This window comes from Muntiacus reevesi, chromosome 4 (genome assembly GCF_963930625.1).
Source record: "Muntiacus reevesi chromosome 4, mMunRee1.1, whole genome shotgun sequence".
Taxonomy (NCBI): Eukaryota; Metazoa; Chordata; class Mammalia; order Artiodactyla; family Cervidae; genus Muntiacus; species Muntiacus reevesi.
This window is the reverse complement of record NC_089252.1, coordinates 1,357,521-1,372,574: the sequence shown is the minus strand read 5'-3', so window position 1 is coordinate 1,372,574 and position 15,054 is coordinate 1,357,521. Positions and strand designations below refer to the sequence as shown.

Sequence of the window (15,054 nt, the reverse complement as noted above, 5' to 3'; positions counted from 1 at the left end):
GTTTGAGCAGCCCGCCTGGAGAGACACGCTCCCAGGGGCTGCTGTCTCAGGCTGTTCCATCTGGGCAGCCTCACCTGCAGGAGCAGCCTGGCCTCAGCAGGTGTGTCTCGTTGCAGGACGAGTCCACAGCAGAGATTACATTCTACATGAAGGGCGCTGACGTGGCCATGGCCTCCATCGTGCAGTACAACGACTGGCTGGAGGAGGAGGTATGCACTCACTGGCATCTGCAGCTTCTTCATGCAGCGCAGGGCGTGAGCTGTGGGTACTCACTGGGGTCACTGGATGAACAGAGGTTCCAGTTTCAACCAGACATCAGTCAGCCCGTAGAGCAGAAGAGGTGGAAGAGCTGGTGATACGACACGTATTTGCTGTGTGAACAGCTGATGTTCAGGGTTTCGTGTGAATACACGTGGATATATGCAGGCAGGTCCTTATGAAGAATATTTTATGTTGGTAAAAAATAGAAAGCATCACTAGTCACTAAAAAATCTGAAATAATATTGTCTTTATATCCAGAGTCATATTTTAACATGGTACTTATTTTGTAACCTAAATTATTACAAGATTTTAGTTAGACTTTTAATGTAATTCTAATTTGTACATAAGATTCACTTTAAACATGGAAAGTAAGACCCAGATATAACCAATCCTATATTTTCATCAAATTCTCCCTAAACAAGTATGATTTGTAATTGTTGTTCACATTTATGTGTTAATAAAAAGTTAGATTCAGAGGAAAACTAACCCCCTGAAGTCATGGGCACGACCCCCCCACTGTGCCTGTTGTTGGCCGGGATCCAGTGCACCCCGCCCCCACTGCATGCCTGGAGTCGGTCTGTCAGTCCAGGGACCACAGCCGACGTCCATGACGGTATTGGCAATATGAATCAATAGCTCCTCCAGGCACTGGATTTAATCAGGGACATGAATAAATTAAACTCCCTGAAGACCTAGTAAAATGCCATAAAAATTACTTTTGGTCATAATGATGTGCAATTAATTATAAAATCCTTGTTTAATTTATTTAGCTTTATGAGGTCAAATCAATAAATGTCTTGCAACAGACAGATAATGTCAGATTGTTTTTCACAAAGATAACTTTATTAAAAATCCTTTATGCGTTTATTTCCAACATTGTAGTTTCTTCCATGGACACATCTTTCAACCCCCGCCCGCATCTTTGTTGTAGTACTATTGTTGTCTGAGAGCCTTCTGGTTTATTCAAAAGCCCACAGGTTCTTGGAGCCTGAGTTTACAGGGGCTGTTCTGTGTCAGGGAGGCACCCAAGTGAAATTTTGGTTATAAACTTGTTTCCCAAATTTGAAAAACAAAACCACCAACACTTGCCCTCGTGTGGTGGAAAGGGCGATGGCGTGAGGCCTACCCTGTGGGCACCTCCTCCGTGGACCGCGCTGGAGGTGCTGGGGGGCAGCTCCTTCTCCGATACTGCTCCGCTGCCCACTCCTGCGGGAGGCCGTGACAGTGACTGCCGGGGGGTGCCGAGCCAGTGGCGAGCCTGTGACCTGCCTGTGTTCTCCCAGTGTGGAAACATGGCCCGTGAAGGCCTGCGCACGCTCGTGGTGGCCAAGAGGGCACTCACGGAGGAGCAGTACCAGGACTTTGAGGTGAGCGGGCAGCCTCCCCTGGGGCCACCGTCACCAGGTGGGCAGGGCGTCTGGCCTCTCGGTCCAGCGTGACTCATGGCACCGCCGTCATCCTCAGAGCCGCTACAACCAGGCCAAGCTGAGCCTCCACGACCGGACACTCAAGGTGGCCGCGGTGGTGGAGAGCCTAGAGCGGGAGATGGAGCTGCTGTGCCTGACGGGCGTGGAGGACCAGCTGCAGGCAGACGTGAGGCCCACCCTGGAGATGCTGCGCAACGCCGGCATCAAGGTACAGCCTGGGAGTGGTCCCCGAACCAGGTACCCCCCTAGGGTACCCTACCACCCACAGCAGTGGTCCCCCAAACCAGGTAGCCCGCCCCCCAGGGTACCCTGCCACCCACAGGAGTGGTCCCCTGAACCAGGTACCTCTGCCCCCAGGGTACCCTGCCACCCACAGGAGTGGTCCCCTGAACCAGGTACCTCTGCCCCCAGGTACCCTGCCACCCACAGCAATGGTCCCCCGAACCAGGTAGCCCGCCCCCCGGGGTACCCTGCCACGCACAGGAGTGGTCCCCCGAACCAGGTACCCTGCCCCGGGGGTGGTCCCTGGAACTCAGCACCCCGTCCCCTTCGGGTGGTCCCTTGGAATTCAAATAAGACGGAGTGTGGGAGGGTCTGTAAGCAGAGGTCTCTGCATGACCCTCAGAGAAGAAACCAGCACATCCGGAAGCTTCCGAGTCCCCAGCTGGACGCCCATCCGCAGAGGTGCGGGCAGTTCCATGCCACCCCCAGTTCGCAGGCACTCCCAGGGTGGGCTGGTTGCCCCCTGGCCCGGCCCGAGCTGCCTGCACTGCAGACTGTACCTACTTTGGGGGTTTCCCATAAACTGCACGGCGCTGCCTGCTGACCCACAGACCAGCTGGCTTGTCAGCGGTTTGTCCTCTTCGGGTCTGGGAACACGAGGGCTTTGGCTGTAAGTTTCAGTTTGTTTTCTTGCCTTCCGTGCTCTCACTGAAGCTGAAGTGCAGTTATGGGGGGGGGCAAGAAACATGCTGCCTCAGAACAGGCCCTCCACTTTTGAGAATTGTACTGAAGAGAAACGCTTGTGTCTCGCTGGACCCGAGAGCACACTTGGGGGAGCTGTCAGGACACAAAGCCGTGCCAGCGTCAGACAACAGTGCCCTCGGCACAGCTCGAGGAGGGTGCCGTGACAGCACAGAGAGACACAGGAGGCCCCCCGCCCGCTGAGGGGCACTGTGGGGCCCCCGTGGGGGTCCAGGCTGCTGCCCAGGTGAGAGTCAGAATTAGAGAGAGCAGCTCGAACTCTGAGCGGTGAACCAGCCTCAGCCTGTCCTGCCAGGAAGCTGGGTGGAGATGTGAGACGGGTTCAAGCAGACAGCCTGCCTTTTCACCGTGTTTCTTCCTGAGCTCCACCCAGTCCAGCTCTCGGGTGTCATCCTGGGTGGTCTTGGGTAGACATGTGGGTGTCTGCCGTAGCTGTTCCCTGAGCGCTGGAGAAGGGCTTGGTGAGGTTCTGCCATTGTTCCTCCCCTTTTTCCATCTGAAGATGGAGACTCCATTGTCCCGTCCCGTGGAAGGATGCAGTTTCGGCCCATCCTCTGGGCATGAGCCTTGGCGCCCGCAGGGCACGGTCACCGGATTGTTGGGAGCGGGGCTTCTTGTTCTGTGGCTTGCTTCCAGCCATGTCCAACCAATGTTACTTAGATCTAGGCTCAGTAAAGTGAATCTAAATGTGTAACAGAAATAAAAAGACAAATCCTCAGACACTGAAAAGAGCCACTGGAGCAGAGAGCCAGTATACCGTGCAAGTTTGTGTCCTGTGCCCCAAATTCATGCTTGTGTGTGATACCTAAGACACCTGAAAAATTCAGATGATAGAGACTACTGATATTATGGAAAGTATGTATAAACCATTCTGTTATGTATAAAGTGTGCTGATTTTGCTCTCTTTTCAGGCTAGGGAGATTCACACACTAATATGTGCATGTGTGTGGTATTTATAAGTAAGAGAGGTCTCAGGAGTTCCTTGGTCACCTAGTGGTTAGGATTCTGGGCTTCCACGGCCCAAGTTTAGTCCCCAGCCAGGGAACTGAGATCCCACAAGCCACAGGGTGCAGCAAAAATTAAGTAAAATAATAACAATAATAAATGGGCTAGATCTTTTTATTTTTCATGGTCTTGTTTAACATGCCTTATTTGGCACAAACAACTTCTGGCTTAACCACTGCCCATCTACCCATCTTGAACCCCAGCTTTCAACTTAGAAGCTCACAGGTCAGACAGGAATCTGAGGTCCTCAGCTCTGCAGACCCCCAGCCCTGTGGTCCTTAGGCCACAAAGCTCATGCCCCGAGTCCTTCGCCTACCCCGGCCCCAGCTGCCACGTCTGCACGTTACTCTGCTCTTGGCGTTCCCATTAGCACATCATCTGAGACGTTCTGACTCCGTCGTCACAGTCTCCGGTGCACGGAGCAGTGACACTAGGTACACTTGCTCTGCCGCCGCCGCCTGCCTTCACTCGCCACATTGTCAGGGTGAAGCTGCCCCTGGGCTGCCGGCTCTCCCGCCCGCAGCCCAGCACCTGCCGGTCCATTGGTCTCTATGAGCCCGACTCCTCTAGGGATTGCATTTAGGCAGGATCAGGCAGTGTTTGCCCTTGGCAACTGGTTTGTTCCACCCAGCACAGTGTCCTCGAGGTTCGCCTGCACTGTAGCAGGTGTCGGAGGGACCATACTGGGGTTTTCCATCATCCGTCCGTGGACTCTCGCCTCACTTCACGTTTCAGCTATTGTGAATAGTGACGCTGTAGATGCAGGTGTGTGTCCAAGGGCAGAGACTTAAGAGGTGAACGCGTGACAGAGCTGGGGCTCACCCGCCGGGACTGTCTCCTAGATATGGATGCTGACAGGCGACAAGCTGGAGACCGCCACGTGCATCGCCAAGAGTTCTCACCTGGTGTCTCGAACGCAGGACACACATGTTTTCAGGCCGGTAAGTGTACGTCCACATCCCTTTGAACTTTAAATGCTTTGAATTAAAATTTACTGGTTTTGTGAGGACGTAAATTAATTACTAGATACCTATTTAAAAAGAAATAATTTCCTTACTCAATTTATAAATGTTAAAAATAGATTTCTATTAGTTACATATATTAATGTGATCAGAAAGCTGCTTTTGATAGAGTGAAATAAGATATACATTCAAGAGTATTTTCCTGTAGTATTATTAGAATTATTAACAACTAAATATCTGTTTTAAAATAGACATACTGCCATCACTTTCCATTCGATTTATAAAAGTGTATAGTGATTTAAAAAAATTACATCTGGAAATTCCTTGGCGGTCCAGTGGTTAGGACTCGGTGCTTTCACTGCCGAGGCCTCCGGTTCAGTCCCTGGCCCGAAAACTAAGATCCCGCAAGCTGTGTGGTGCAACCAAGAAATAATAATGTCTGTCTCTTAGTCATACACATTACTTGTGGTCCAAAGGCCGCTTTTGTGAGGCAAGCTATAAATGCAAAGTAGACGTGTTTTTAATCTACTGCTATCTTCAGATTAAATGTTCTCCTTTAATTAGATCAAAGGAAATTAATAGAAAAAAATGTTCTAAATTTATGTGTTTACTGTATCTATTAGTTATGATGAAATTTGATTCAAACAAAAACTAAGTTTCTTGGGTCTTGATTGATGGTGGCTGAGCAGACATGGTGTGTGTCTGTCTTCCAAATGAAGCACTTGCACCTACAGAAATAGTGATTTGAATATAATTTACATGTAAATTCGTTTATCTCGAAGCATCAGAATCGCTAATTAGGCCCTGCAGACTACTATTTGCAATTAAATTATTAATGATTCTGATAAAACTTCAGATCAATTTTTGTTGATTTTTCAGTGTTATAGTCCCACAAATAAAATCTCCACAATAAAAACTACCTACTTAAAGATGAGTCTTGGATTAATTTGAAACACATGAAACTTTATTTTAGTCCTATAATATATCATTCCTTTTATGCCCCATAAAATCTCCACAGAAAGAATGTCAAAAACTGGTGTGTTGGCTTCTGAAATGTTTGCATCCTAAAATTAATGGTATTTTGAGATTATGGCTCGATTTTGCATTGTTTAATCCTCCAGATACTTAGTTGGCCTGCACTACACAAGAGTTGAAACTCATGACAGAAACACAAAGCGAGCGTTTTGTGTCACTTGCTTTGTTATGAACGAGGCGTCTGTAAAGGGTCCTTCCGTCCCCCACCCCCTTCTCGGCCTCCTCAGACATCCACCCGACGCCCAACCCCGAGAGTGTAGACCGTCCGTTCGTGGCTGCCACGCTCTCTCACACGCGTGTGCTCATGAGCACTCATGGAGGGGCCTGCCGCGCTCTCACCCGCGTGTGCTCGTGAGCGGTCACAGGGTATCCGGCGCTTGCGGGGGCAGGGGCTGCCGCGCGCTCACACGCGTGTGCTCGTGAGCGCTCACAGGGCATCAGGCACTCACGGGGCAGGCTGCCCCCCTCTTCACTCACTTCATCTTATTGCAGTTATAGTGCTTGCCCTGCCAGCGCGTCTCCTGCTCTGAGTTGCCACAAATTGGGAAACAATGGTCTTAAATAAGTAGGTGTTTACTGCCAGCACTGCAGAAGAAATTTGGAAGACAGTTTGTTACAGCGTTTCCTGTGTCTGAAGCTCCATCATGCTAACTGGGCCTTTCTCCCCTTTTGTGGAGGTGACCAGCCGTGGAGAAGCCCACCTGGAGCTGAACGCCTTTCGAAGGAAACATGACTGTGCACTGGTCATTTCCGGGGACTCCCTGGAGGTGAGGCTGGCCTGCCCCAGGCCTGTCTGTCTGTCCTCCCTGGAGGTGAGGCTGGCCTGCCCCAGACATGTCCATCTGTATGTCCTTCTCCCTGGAGGTGAGGCTGGCCTGCCCCAGGCCTGTCTGTCTGTCCTCCCTGGAGGTGGGGCTGGCCTGCCCCAGGCCTGTCCGTCTGTCCTCCCTGGAGGTGAGGCTGGCCTGCCCCAGACATGTCCATCTGTATGTCCTTCTCCCTGGAGGTGAGGCTGGCCTGCCCCAGGCCTGTCCGTCGGTCTGTCCTCCCTGGAGGTAAGGCTCGCCCTGCCCCAGATCGCTCCATTTGTTTGTCCTCCCTGGAGGTGAGGCTCGCCCTGGCCCTAGACCTATCTGTCTGTCTGTCCTCCCTGGAGGTGAGGCTGGCCTGCCCCAGACCTGTCCGTCAGTCTGTCCTCCCTGGAGGTGAGGCCACGCCTGCCCCTAGACCTGTCTGCCTGTCTGGTGGCCTGTGGGCTTCTGCAGGTGTACCTGCCAGGCTGCCTTGCTGGTCGACACTGTTTCTGGGTCTCTGCTCTCAGCAGGCCACATGCAGCCCTATGAGGGGTGGGCCCCGAGGGGCGGCCGCTGTGCTGCGGTGAGAGCCTGGCCCACACGGCTCTTACCTCCGCTCTGCCGCCAACTCCCTCAGTCCCTCTCCAGGCGCCTGGAGCCTGCTCCGTGTTAGCAGCGTGGCCACCGTCGAGTCCTGGCTCTGGAACCCCACGTCATGATCTAAATTCACCCACACACAGGCGTCCAGCAGGGGCCTGGGACCCCGGAGAGCCTGTGCTCCTGGAGACCCCCGCGTGGGCTGGGCGCCTCATGGAGCTGTCCAGTCCCCTCTCCTCACTCTGCTCATGGCCCTGGCGGCCACAGTTACCCAAACAAGGGAGTGCCAGGCACCCACACCCTCTGCAGCTTGCCCACGGTTCTCGAAGATGTTCCTAGGAGTCTGGGCGAAGTGGTGGGTCCTCTTGTGACCCAGCCCTTGTCAATGGGACGCTGAGGCCAGCTGGCCAGGGTGGGGGCAGCACTCACACTTCCCCAGGGGAGCAGCAGGGACGGCTGCGCCCTCTGTGGCCGCGTGCCTACGAGTGGCGCTGTGTCTCCAGCTCTCCCCGTGGACCCATGAGGGGCTGGCGGCTGTGGTCACAGAGCCTGCCGCCCACGCTGCTGGGCTCTGCACCTCCCGAGCCTGCTCAGCGGCCCCTCAGAACTGCCTGGGAACATGGGGCCTGGACGGCAGAGCCACCACCGTGACTCGGAGTGTGCAGCTCAGCTGTGGGGCCCCACAGCCTTCAGGCAGCTTTGGGGGATCTTTATTTTCCCAGCCAAGATAGGGAGCTAGGGATCAAAGTGTTCCACGTGACCAGAAACTAAGATCTTTTCAGCCGGTCAAGGAGGCGGGCTGGTCGGAGGCCGCCCTGGAGTCCTGGCCTTCCAGCTGCGCGTCTGCTGTCTCTCCCTGGCTGTGAACCCGGGCCCGCCCCTCCCCCAGGTCTGCCTGAAGTACTATGAGCACGAGTTCGTGGAGCTGGCCTGCCAGTGCCCGGCCGTGGTCTGCTGCCGCTGCTCCCCCACCCAGAAGGCCCACATCGTCAAGCTCCTGCAGCAACACACAGGCCGGCGAACCTGCGCCATTGGTGAGCGTCCCCACACAGGGGTGGGCACCCTGTCTCCCTGCCGGCTGGACTCCACTGGTGTGATACCTGGGGTGCAGACCCCTGTCTGCTGTCAGTGAGGAGGCGCCCCCCGCCCCTCACACTCTGTTCCCTGCCTCAGGTGACGGAGGGAACGATGTGAGCATGATCCAGGCGGCAGACTGCGGGATCGGCATCGAGGGGAAGGTGCGGCGAGCCTTTTCCCCACCCCCCCACCCCCCTCCGCACCTTTTCCCGGGGGGCTCCAGCACATGGGGGGGGGGAGGGGGGCGAGGCAGGGCCCACCGCCCTGCGGGAGCAGCTCCCTAAAGGTCAGGTGGGGACAGTCACGACCTGCCACGCCTCGGTGCCCGGGCCAGTCTGTCCTCTGAGCTCACGTGAAAACACCCAGAGAGACGGAGCACGCACAGGATCCCAGCCCCTTTGCTTCCTGGGCCCACAGTCGGGTGTCTGGTACAGCTGAACCTGCAGCTGCTCGTGGTGGGGTGGGTGGGGCGGCTCCAGCTGAGGCGACAGGTTGCGAGGACTGGCTTGCAGACGCCCGAGGTCCCCGCTTAAGATCCTGGAGCGCCCACAGTGCTGGAGCTGGGCCCTCCCGAGGTCCTGGGGGCAGCGGCCGCTCCTCAGCCGAGTGGGCTCCCCGTGGGCAGGGGCCCCGCACAGTGCCGCCCGCTCTGCGCTCCCAGGAGCTGTGGGTCGGACGCGCCCCGCAGGCCAGTCCCCAGCAGCGTGTCGCTGCCCGGTGAGTTCAGCTGGTCCTGAGCACCCTGCCCGCCCTTGCAGGAGGGGCGGCAGGCCTCGCTGGCAGCCGACTTCTCCATCACACGGTTCAAGCACGTCGGCCGCCTGCTCATGGTGCACGGCCGCAGCAGCTACAAGCGCTCCGCGGCGCTCGGCCAGTTCGTCATGCACCGGGGCCTCATCATCTCTACAATGCAGGTGCGCCTGGCCCTGCCCTGCCCCCAGCCCCACCCCAATCCCCGCCCCCAACCCCACCCCAATCCCCACCCCCCCGGTCCCATCCCAATCCCCGCCTCCAACCCCACCCCAATCCCCGCCTCCAACCCCACCCAATCCTCGCCCCCGGCCCTGCCCACTCCCAGCACCCCTCCCGACCCCGCCCCCGCCCGCCTAGAGGACGGTGGGCCGTGGCTCCTCTGGTGCCTCGTGTTCTGAGCGCCAGAACAGGGACTGCGTCACTGCTCTTTCCCTCCAGGCCGTGTTCTCCTCCGTCTTCTACTTCGCGTCGGTCCCTCTGTACCAGGGCTTCCTCATGGTCGGGTAAGTGGACCGTCCAGCACACGCAGCGGCCGTACATCGGGAAGATGGGTCCCGGGAACCTGGGGGGCTGTAGCTGGAGCAGTTCCTGCATGGTCAGCGTCAGGACAATCACACACGTGAGCGTGGGAGGCGGCCCCTCTCTGTCCCCTGGCGATCCCGCTGTCACCTGTTCTCCTTAGAAACTGGTTTCCTGGGGAAGCTACACTGTGTCGGAGCAGGGCAGCCCCTTCCTGGGGCCCACATTCTCCAGGCCAGACACGGTTCTTTCTGGCAGGACGTGAAGTTAGCGGCAAAGACAGCAGGGGCAGACAGCGCTGGGACAGGCCTGACATCATGGGACAGCCAGGAAGCCTCCCGGGGGAGCACAGCTGAGTTAAGAACACAGGCCTCACTAGGTGTTGGCAAGAAGGGGGCTCCAGGGCCTCTACAGCTCCCGGCTGGAGCGCACAGTGGGAAAGCAGCCCAGAAACAGAGTAAACCTTTGGCCCGACGGCCCTCACCTCCCTGTGTGCCTGTCGCTACAGGAAGACCCCTCCTCTGTTTAGCACGGTCCTGCGAAGCCGTGACGCCCAGCAGCTGACTCAGAAGATCCACTGAGTCGTGTCCCTGCAGCCCAGGGACGAAGGCTTGGGCTGCGAGGGGCAGACCCGAGGTCCATGCGGGTGGCCTGGCCTGGGTGCCGGAGGGGGCTCGGGACTTGGGGCGGGGCAAGCTGGCAGGAGGGGGCTGTGGCCCTGGAGGAGGTCAGCCAACCAACCGCCCACCGGAGACCACCCTCAGCAGAGTCAGTTGGTCATAGCGGTGGTGATGATCTTTTCCTTAATTTGGTCAAAAAGCTAGAGAAGCTTCTGACATAAAAATAAGGGTTTTCATGGACACACTTTAGAAAAACAGCCTTCTCAGGCCCGGATGTGAGGGTCGCCAGGGGCATGGAGCCTGGGCTAGGCTTGTCGGCCCTGCAGGGTGTGGGCCAGGCTCAGCCTGGGCGCCTCGGCCTCTGGGCCCGAGTGCTAAGGAGACAAGCAACAGTCTTTAGAGGTTTTGAGGACAGCAGAGAGCCTGTGCCCGTCAAGCCTGATGCAGGAATCAGAGGCTGACCCTGTAAGTGGAGTCTGGAGCCAACTGGACAGCAGACAGACGCGTGGAGGGCGCGGTGGGGACGCTGCGGGTCAGGAGACGGCAGAGCAGCCCATGGCGAGGGGGTCGGTGTTGTCACCCCCAGGAAGCACGTATTTCAACCGCCGTGCGCCCCCCACCCCCCCGCCCCGACCTTTTGGAGGGCTGCCGCCCGTGTGGCCAAAGCACACTCTGGTGAGGAATCGGAGGCCCGGCTTCTCACGGGTGGCGTGCAGTGGCATGGCGTTGGGCACTGTGGCGAGCTCAGTGACTTCTTCTTAAACAAAGTACACAGCTGCCTGCACCCCTGGACCTCCAGACCCAGCTGACACCCCCGTCTGAAATAAGTGACACTTATTTTTACAGAGGAAAAAAACGCTGTGCAGTCTGTAGCAGCTTTAATGTGTTAGTAACAACCAGGAACGGGCTGACATAGGCGCACTGCAGAGAAGGGGTTGCGGAACTGCCCTGCCCAGAACCGGGGACCGGGGACCAGCTGAGCGAGAGGCCAGACCCCCGGCGCCCACTGTGTAACGCCAGCCTGTCGCCGTCAGGGATAGTGGTTGTGACATGGAGAACAGTCGCCAGGGGGTCGGCGGGGCAGCAGGAGACAGGCGGGCTCCAGGGCCCCCAGTGGCCTCCCAGGCTGAGACTGACTGCAGTTCTGGAGATGCGGCCACTGGGGGAAGCTAGCTAACGGCTCCTTGGGGTCTGTCTGGGTTTTCTGTGATAACTCTACTGACGTCTGGAGCAGTCTCAAAGTTTTAATTAAAAAGCTTTAATTAAAACCGAAAGTTTGGATTCCGATGCCTGTGAGCATTGTGGCTTGTAGGCCTCGCTCCAGTGCTTTAGGACAGATTCTGCTCTGTTGCCAACTTGTTTTTGTTTTGTTTAGGGTTTGACTTTGGCCTCTGGTGAAAGGGGTGTGCTCCTGGGGTCACCTCCCTGCTCTCCTTCAGGTACGCGACTGTCTACACCATGTTCCCCGTGTTCTCACTGGTGCTGGACCAGGATGTGAAACCGGAGATGGCCATGCTCTACCCGGAGCTGTACAAGGACCTCACCAAGGTGCGGCCCGCTAGACCCAGGGAGGGGGGCAGCTGCAATGCTCTGCGTAAAACTGTGCTTGTGAGGAGGGCGGGGCCACCTCCTGTCCCCTGGAGCTGCCAGGTTCGTACCTGGGTGGGCCGGGGGCCTGGGGTCTTCACAGGTACTCGCACGCGGCCGCTGGGAGACGTGTGCTGCTCCATTGATAGAGCTGCTCCCCTGTCTCTCCAGGGGCGATCCTTGTCCTTCAAGACCTTCCTCATCTGGGTCCTGGTCAGCATTTACCAAGGTAAGGCGGACCCCTCTCCTGAGCTGAAGCCTCCCTGCCTTCTGTTAGCAGTGGTGTTCTGCCTGCTGGTTAAATTCCCCAGGCTCCACATTTTGTCTGCGGTTGAAGATCACCTTCTGTTTATCTTGTGAATCGATCTCCAGCAGCTGGCCCAGCAGGCCCCTTCCCAGCATAGCGTGGGCTGGCATTTCTTACTGGTCCAGGTCACCTAAAGACCAACCTGGTTTTAAAGAAATGACAATTTTGAAAAATGTAATCAGCCCTTATGACAGCGTCTAGCCCACACAGTAGCTTGCTTTCTTGGTGTGGTGGCAGGAGGTGGCGAGATGGGGATCCTGTAGTTGGAAGGAGCCCTCGTGGCATCCCAGAGAAACAGGTGCCCGTGGAGAGTGTGGGCCGTGGCTGGACCCCGTAGGGAACACCAGGTGTGATCACCAGCTGGGGAGGCAGGGCTCCCCACATTCTGCAACCGCTGCACGTCCAGAGTGTCCATGCGGCGCCACGTAGCCCCCCAGGCTGCGCAGGCCCGTGTCTGTCGGCGCGGTCTGTCTATTAGCAGCAGCCTCACGGTGACGCCGCTGCCAACCCACAGCGGAAGGCTGTGCTCTCTCCCAGGTGGCATCCTCATGTTCGGGGCGCTGGTGCTCTTCGAGTCCGAGTTCGTGCACGTGGTGGCCATCTCCTTCACGGCCCTGGTGCTCACGGAGCTGCTGATGGTGGCGCTGACCGTGAGGACATGGCACTGGCTCATGGTCGTGGCCGAGCTGCTCAGCCTTGGCTGCTACATGGCCTCGCTCGCTTTCCTCAATGAGTATTTTGGTAAGTTACCATGGAGTTGTTTTCTGAATAACTGTCTCCTCCTGGTTTTTACATGTTTTTATTGTTGCTTGTGCTGCCTGATCTTCGATACTGATTGCAGACAGCTTCACAGCACACAGCTCAGTTTGCGGGAAGATGGAACTCTGTGTAGTGATGCCCAGAGCTGGGCTGAGCTTCCCACAGGCACTGTCTCCTTGGTCCTCTTCCTTCTGGAAGTGCTGAGGCTCTCAAGGCGGGGTCCACACACCCACCCCCACCCCCCAAGTGTGTGCGTGAAGAACAGAACATGGGGTACAGAGGACAGGATGCGGGGCGCAGAGGACAGAACGTGTGGTGCAGAGGACAGAGGACAGGACGCGGGGGAAGAGGTCAGAGGACAGGACGCGGGCGCAGAGAACAGGACAGGACGCGGGGCGCAGACAAAGGACAGGATGCGGGGCGCAGAGGACAGGACGCGGGCACGGAGGACAGAGGACAGGATGTGGGGCACGGAGGACAGAAGACAGGACGCGGGGCACAGAGGACAGAGGACAGGATGCGGGCACAGAGGACAAGACGCGGGCACAGAGGACAGAGGACAGGACGCGGGGCGCAGAGGACAGGACGCGGGCACAGAGGACAGAGGACAGGACGCGGGCGCAGAGAACAGAGGACAGGACGTGGGACGCAGAGGACAGGACGCGGGCACAGAGGACAGAGGACAGGACGCGGGGCACAGAGGACAGGACGCGGGCACAGAGGACAGAGGACAGGACGCGGGGCACAGAAGACAGAGGACAGGACGCGGGCACAGAGGACAGGCCGCGGGGCACAGAGGACAGAGGACAGGACGCGGGCACAGAGGACAGGCCGCGGGGCACAGAGGACAAAGGACAGGACGCGGGCACAGAGGACAGGCCGCGGGGCAGAGAGGACAGAGGACAGGACGCAGGCACAGAGGACAGAGGACAGGATGCGGGGCGCAGAGCACAGGGGGGACGCCCAGCGCAGAAACTGAATCTGGGACTGAGCCCCAGGGGGAGCCGTGGTTCCCAGAGAACAGGTATGGTCTGGGTCTTTCAGTGCTTTCTCAAGTGGGCGAAGCTAAGTCACTTCTTTTGAGTGTAGACAGGTAGCCGAACGCCGTTGCTGGAGACGTCTGACTGAGGAGAGCCCCGTCCCCCGTCTGGGAGACGTTTGCCTCGGGCCCTTCCCCGGAGACAGTCTGGCCTGATCCACTTCCAGAGGCGCCTCCTGGGCCCAGGGCCCGGGTCCTGCACTCGTCAGAGGGCACGGGCTGGTGTCACGTGCCCCCCACGAGCGTCCGGGCCGTCTCGCACGCAGCACCAGGCCTCCAGTTTGTTGTGCTTGAGCCGGGTTTTCACGACGTGCCCACACTGCCCAGGCCCCGTGAGCCCTGCACAGACCGGGCCTCTGCTTCCCGGGCCACACGCTGTCCGTGGTTCTACAGGCAGCTTTGCCCACAGCCTGCAGGGTTGCCGCGTCCTGAAGGTGACCGCATGGCCAGGTTTCCACGCGGCTCTCCCCGGCAGCATCAGGACAGCCTTCCGCCAGGCCAGAGGTCGGCCTGGCGCGTCCCCTGGGAAGGGACAGCAGGACCCATGGGGGCAGGCTCGCAGGGACAGATTGCTGATTCCACACAGGCCCGGCGGGTCCAACCCACCACAGGCTGCATTGCGTGCGTCTGCCCCTGAACACGGGGTTTGTGCCTCCTGTTGGGAGCCCCTCACCGGGTGCAGGCAGAACAGTGCCTTCACAGGGACCCCAAGGTTCTGCCAGGCCCGCCTCTGTGGTAACCTGGGTGCAGGTGGAGGGGGGCCACAACCCCAGCACCCTGAGACCTGTTCGGGCTTTCTCTCCCACAGACGTTGCCTTTATCACGACTGTGACCTTCGTGTGGAAAGTGTCAGCCATCACGGTGGTCAGCTGCCTCCCTCTCTATGTCCTGAAGTACTTGAAGCGGAAGCTGTCCCCGCCCAGCTACTCCAAGCTCTCCTCCTAGCCCCTCCCCGCACCTTCGGCTGGTGGCCGTCATGTCCAGAGTGCCACAGCTGCTGAGAGCGTGTGAGGCCAGAAGGGCCCAGGCGGCCCAGCCAGGCGCCGTGGACGTCCTGCCTAGGAACCATGGACTTCCCCCCTTGTCCTCTTGGGGCTGGATTTCCTTTCGTCCCCTTTTTGTTGTTTCTCAAAGTTTAATTTCCATGTAGCACCAGCTTGAGATTCCATGAATATGAGCCGTTACTGTAAAGCACCATCGTTCTCTGCTGTTCTGGGAACTGAAACGACAGTTTATTTACTGTCCTGCAACTTCCCAACTAACATTCAGGCTCTTTCTTTGATGTCATAACAGAGTCGCCCCTCTTCACCAGAATAAAGCCTTCGTTC

At 57.6% G+C, this 15,054-nt stretch overlaps 1 protein-coding gene across 1 annotated transcript in view; it reads left to right on the top strand.

Annotated features, from left to right (window-relative positions):
* Nucleotides 1-15,054, top strand: part of ATP9B (ATPase phospholipid transporting 9B (putative)) — a 153,259-nt gene extending 138,205 nt beyond the window's left edge. Inside the window, exons 17-29 of the mRNA XM_065932271.1 lie at nt 117-209; nt 1,545-1,628; nt 1,726-1,896; nt 4,520-4,618; nt 6,352-6,441; nt 7,955-8,099; nt 8,239-8,303; nt 8,901-9,056; nt 9,334-9,398; nt 11,474-11,582; nt 11,793-11,850; nt 12,466-12,669; nt 14,535-15,054. Coding sequence (XP_065788343.1) covers nt 117-209; nt 1,545-1,628; nt 1,726-1,896; nt 4,520-4,618; nt 6,352-6,441; nt 7,955-8,099; nt 8,239-8,303; nt 8,901-9,056; nt 9,334-9,398; nt 11,474-11,582; nt 11,793-11,850; nt 12,466-12,669; nt 14,535-14,671 — 1,476 coding nt within the window. The 3' untranslated portion in view covers nt 14,672-15,054. The remainder of the gene's footprint in view (nt 1-116; nt 210-1,544; nt 1,629-1,725; nt 1,897-4,519; nt 4,619-6,351; nt 6,442-7,954; nt 8,100-8,238; nt 8,304-8,900; nt 9,057-9,333; nt 9,399-11,473; nt 11,583-11,792; nt 11,851-12,465; nt 12,670-14,534) is intronic.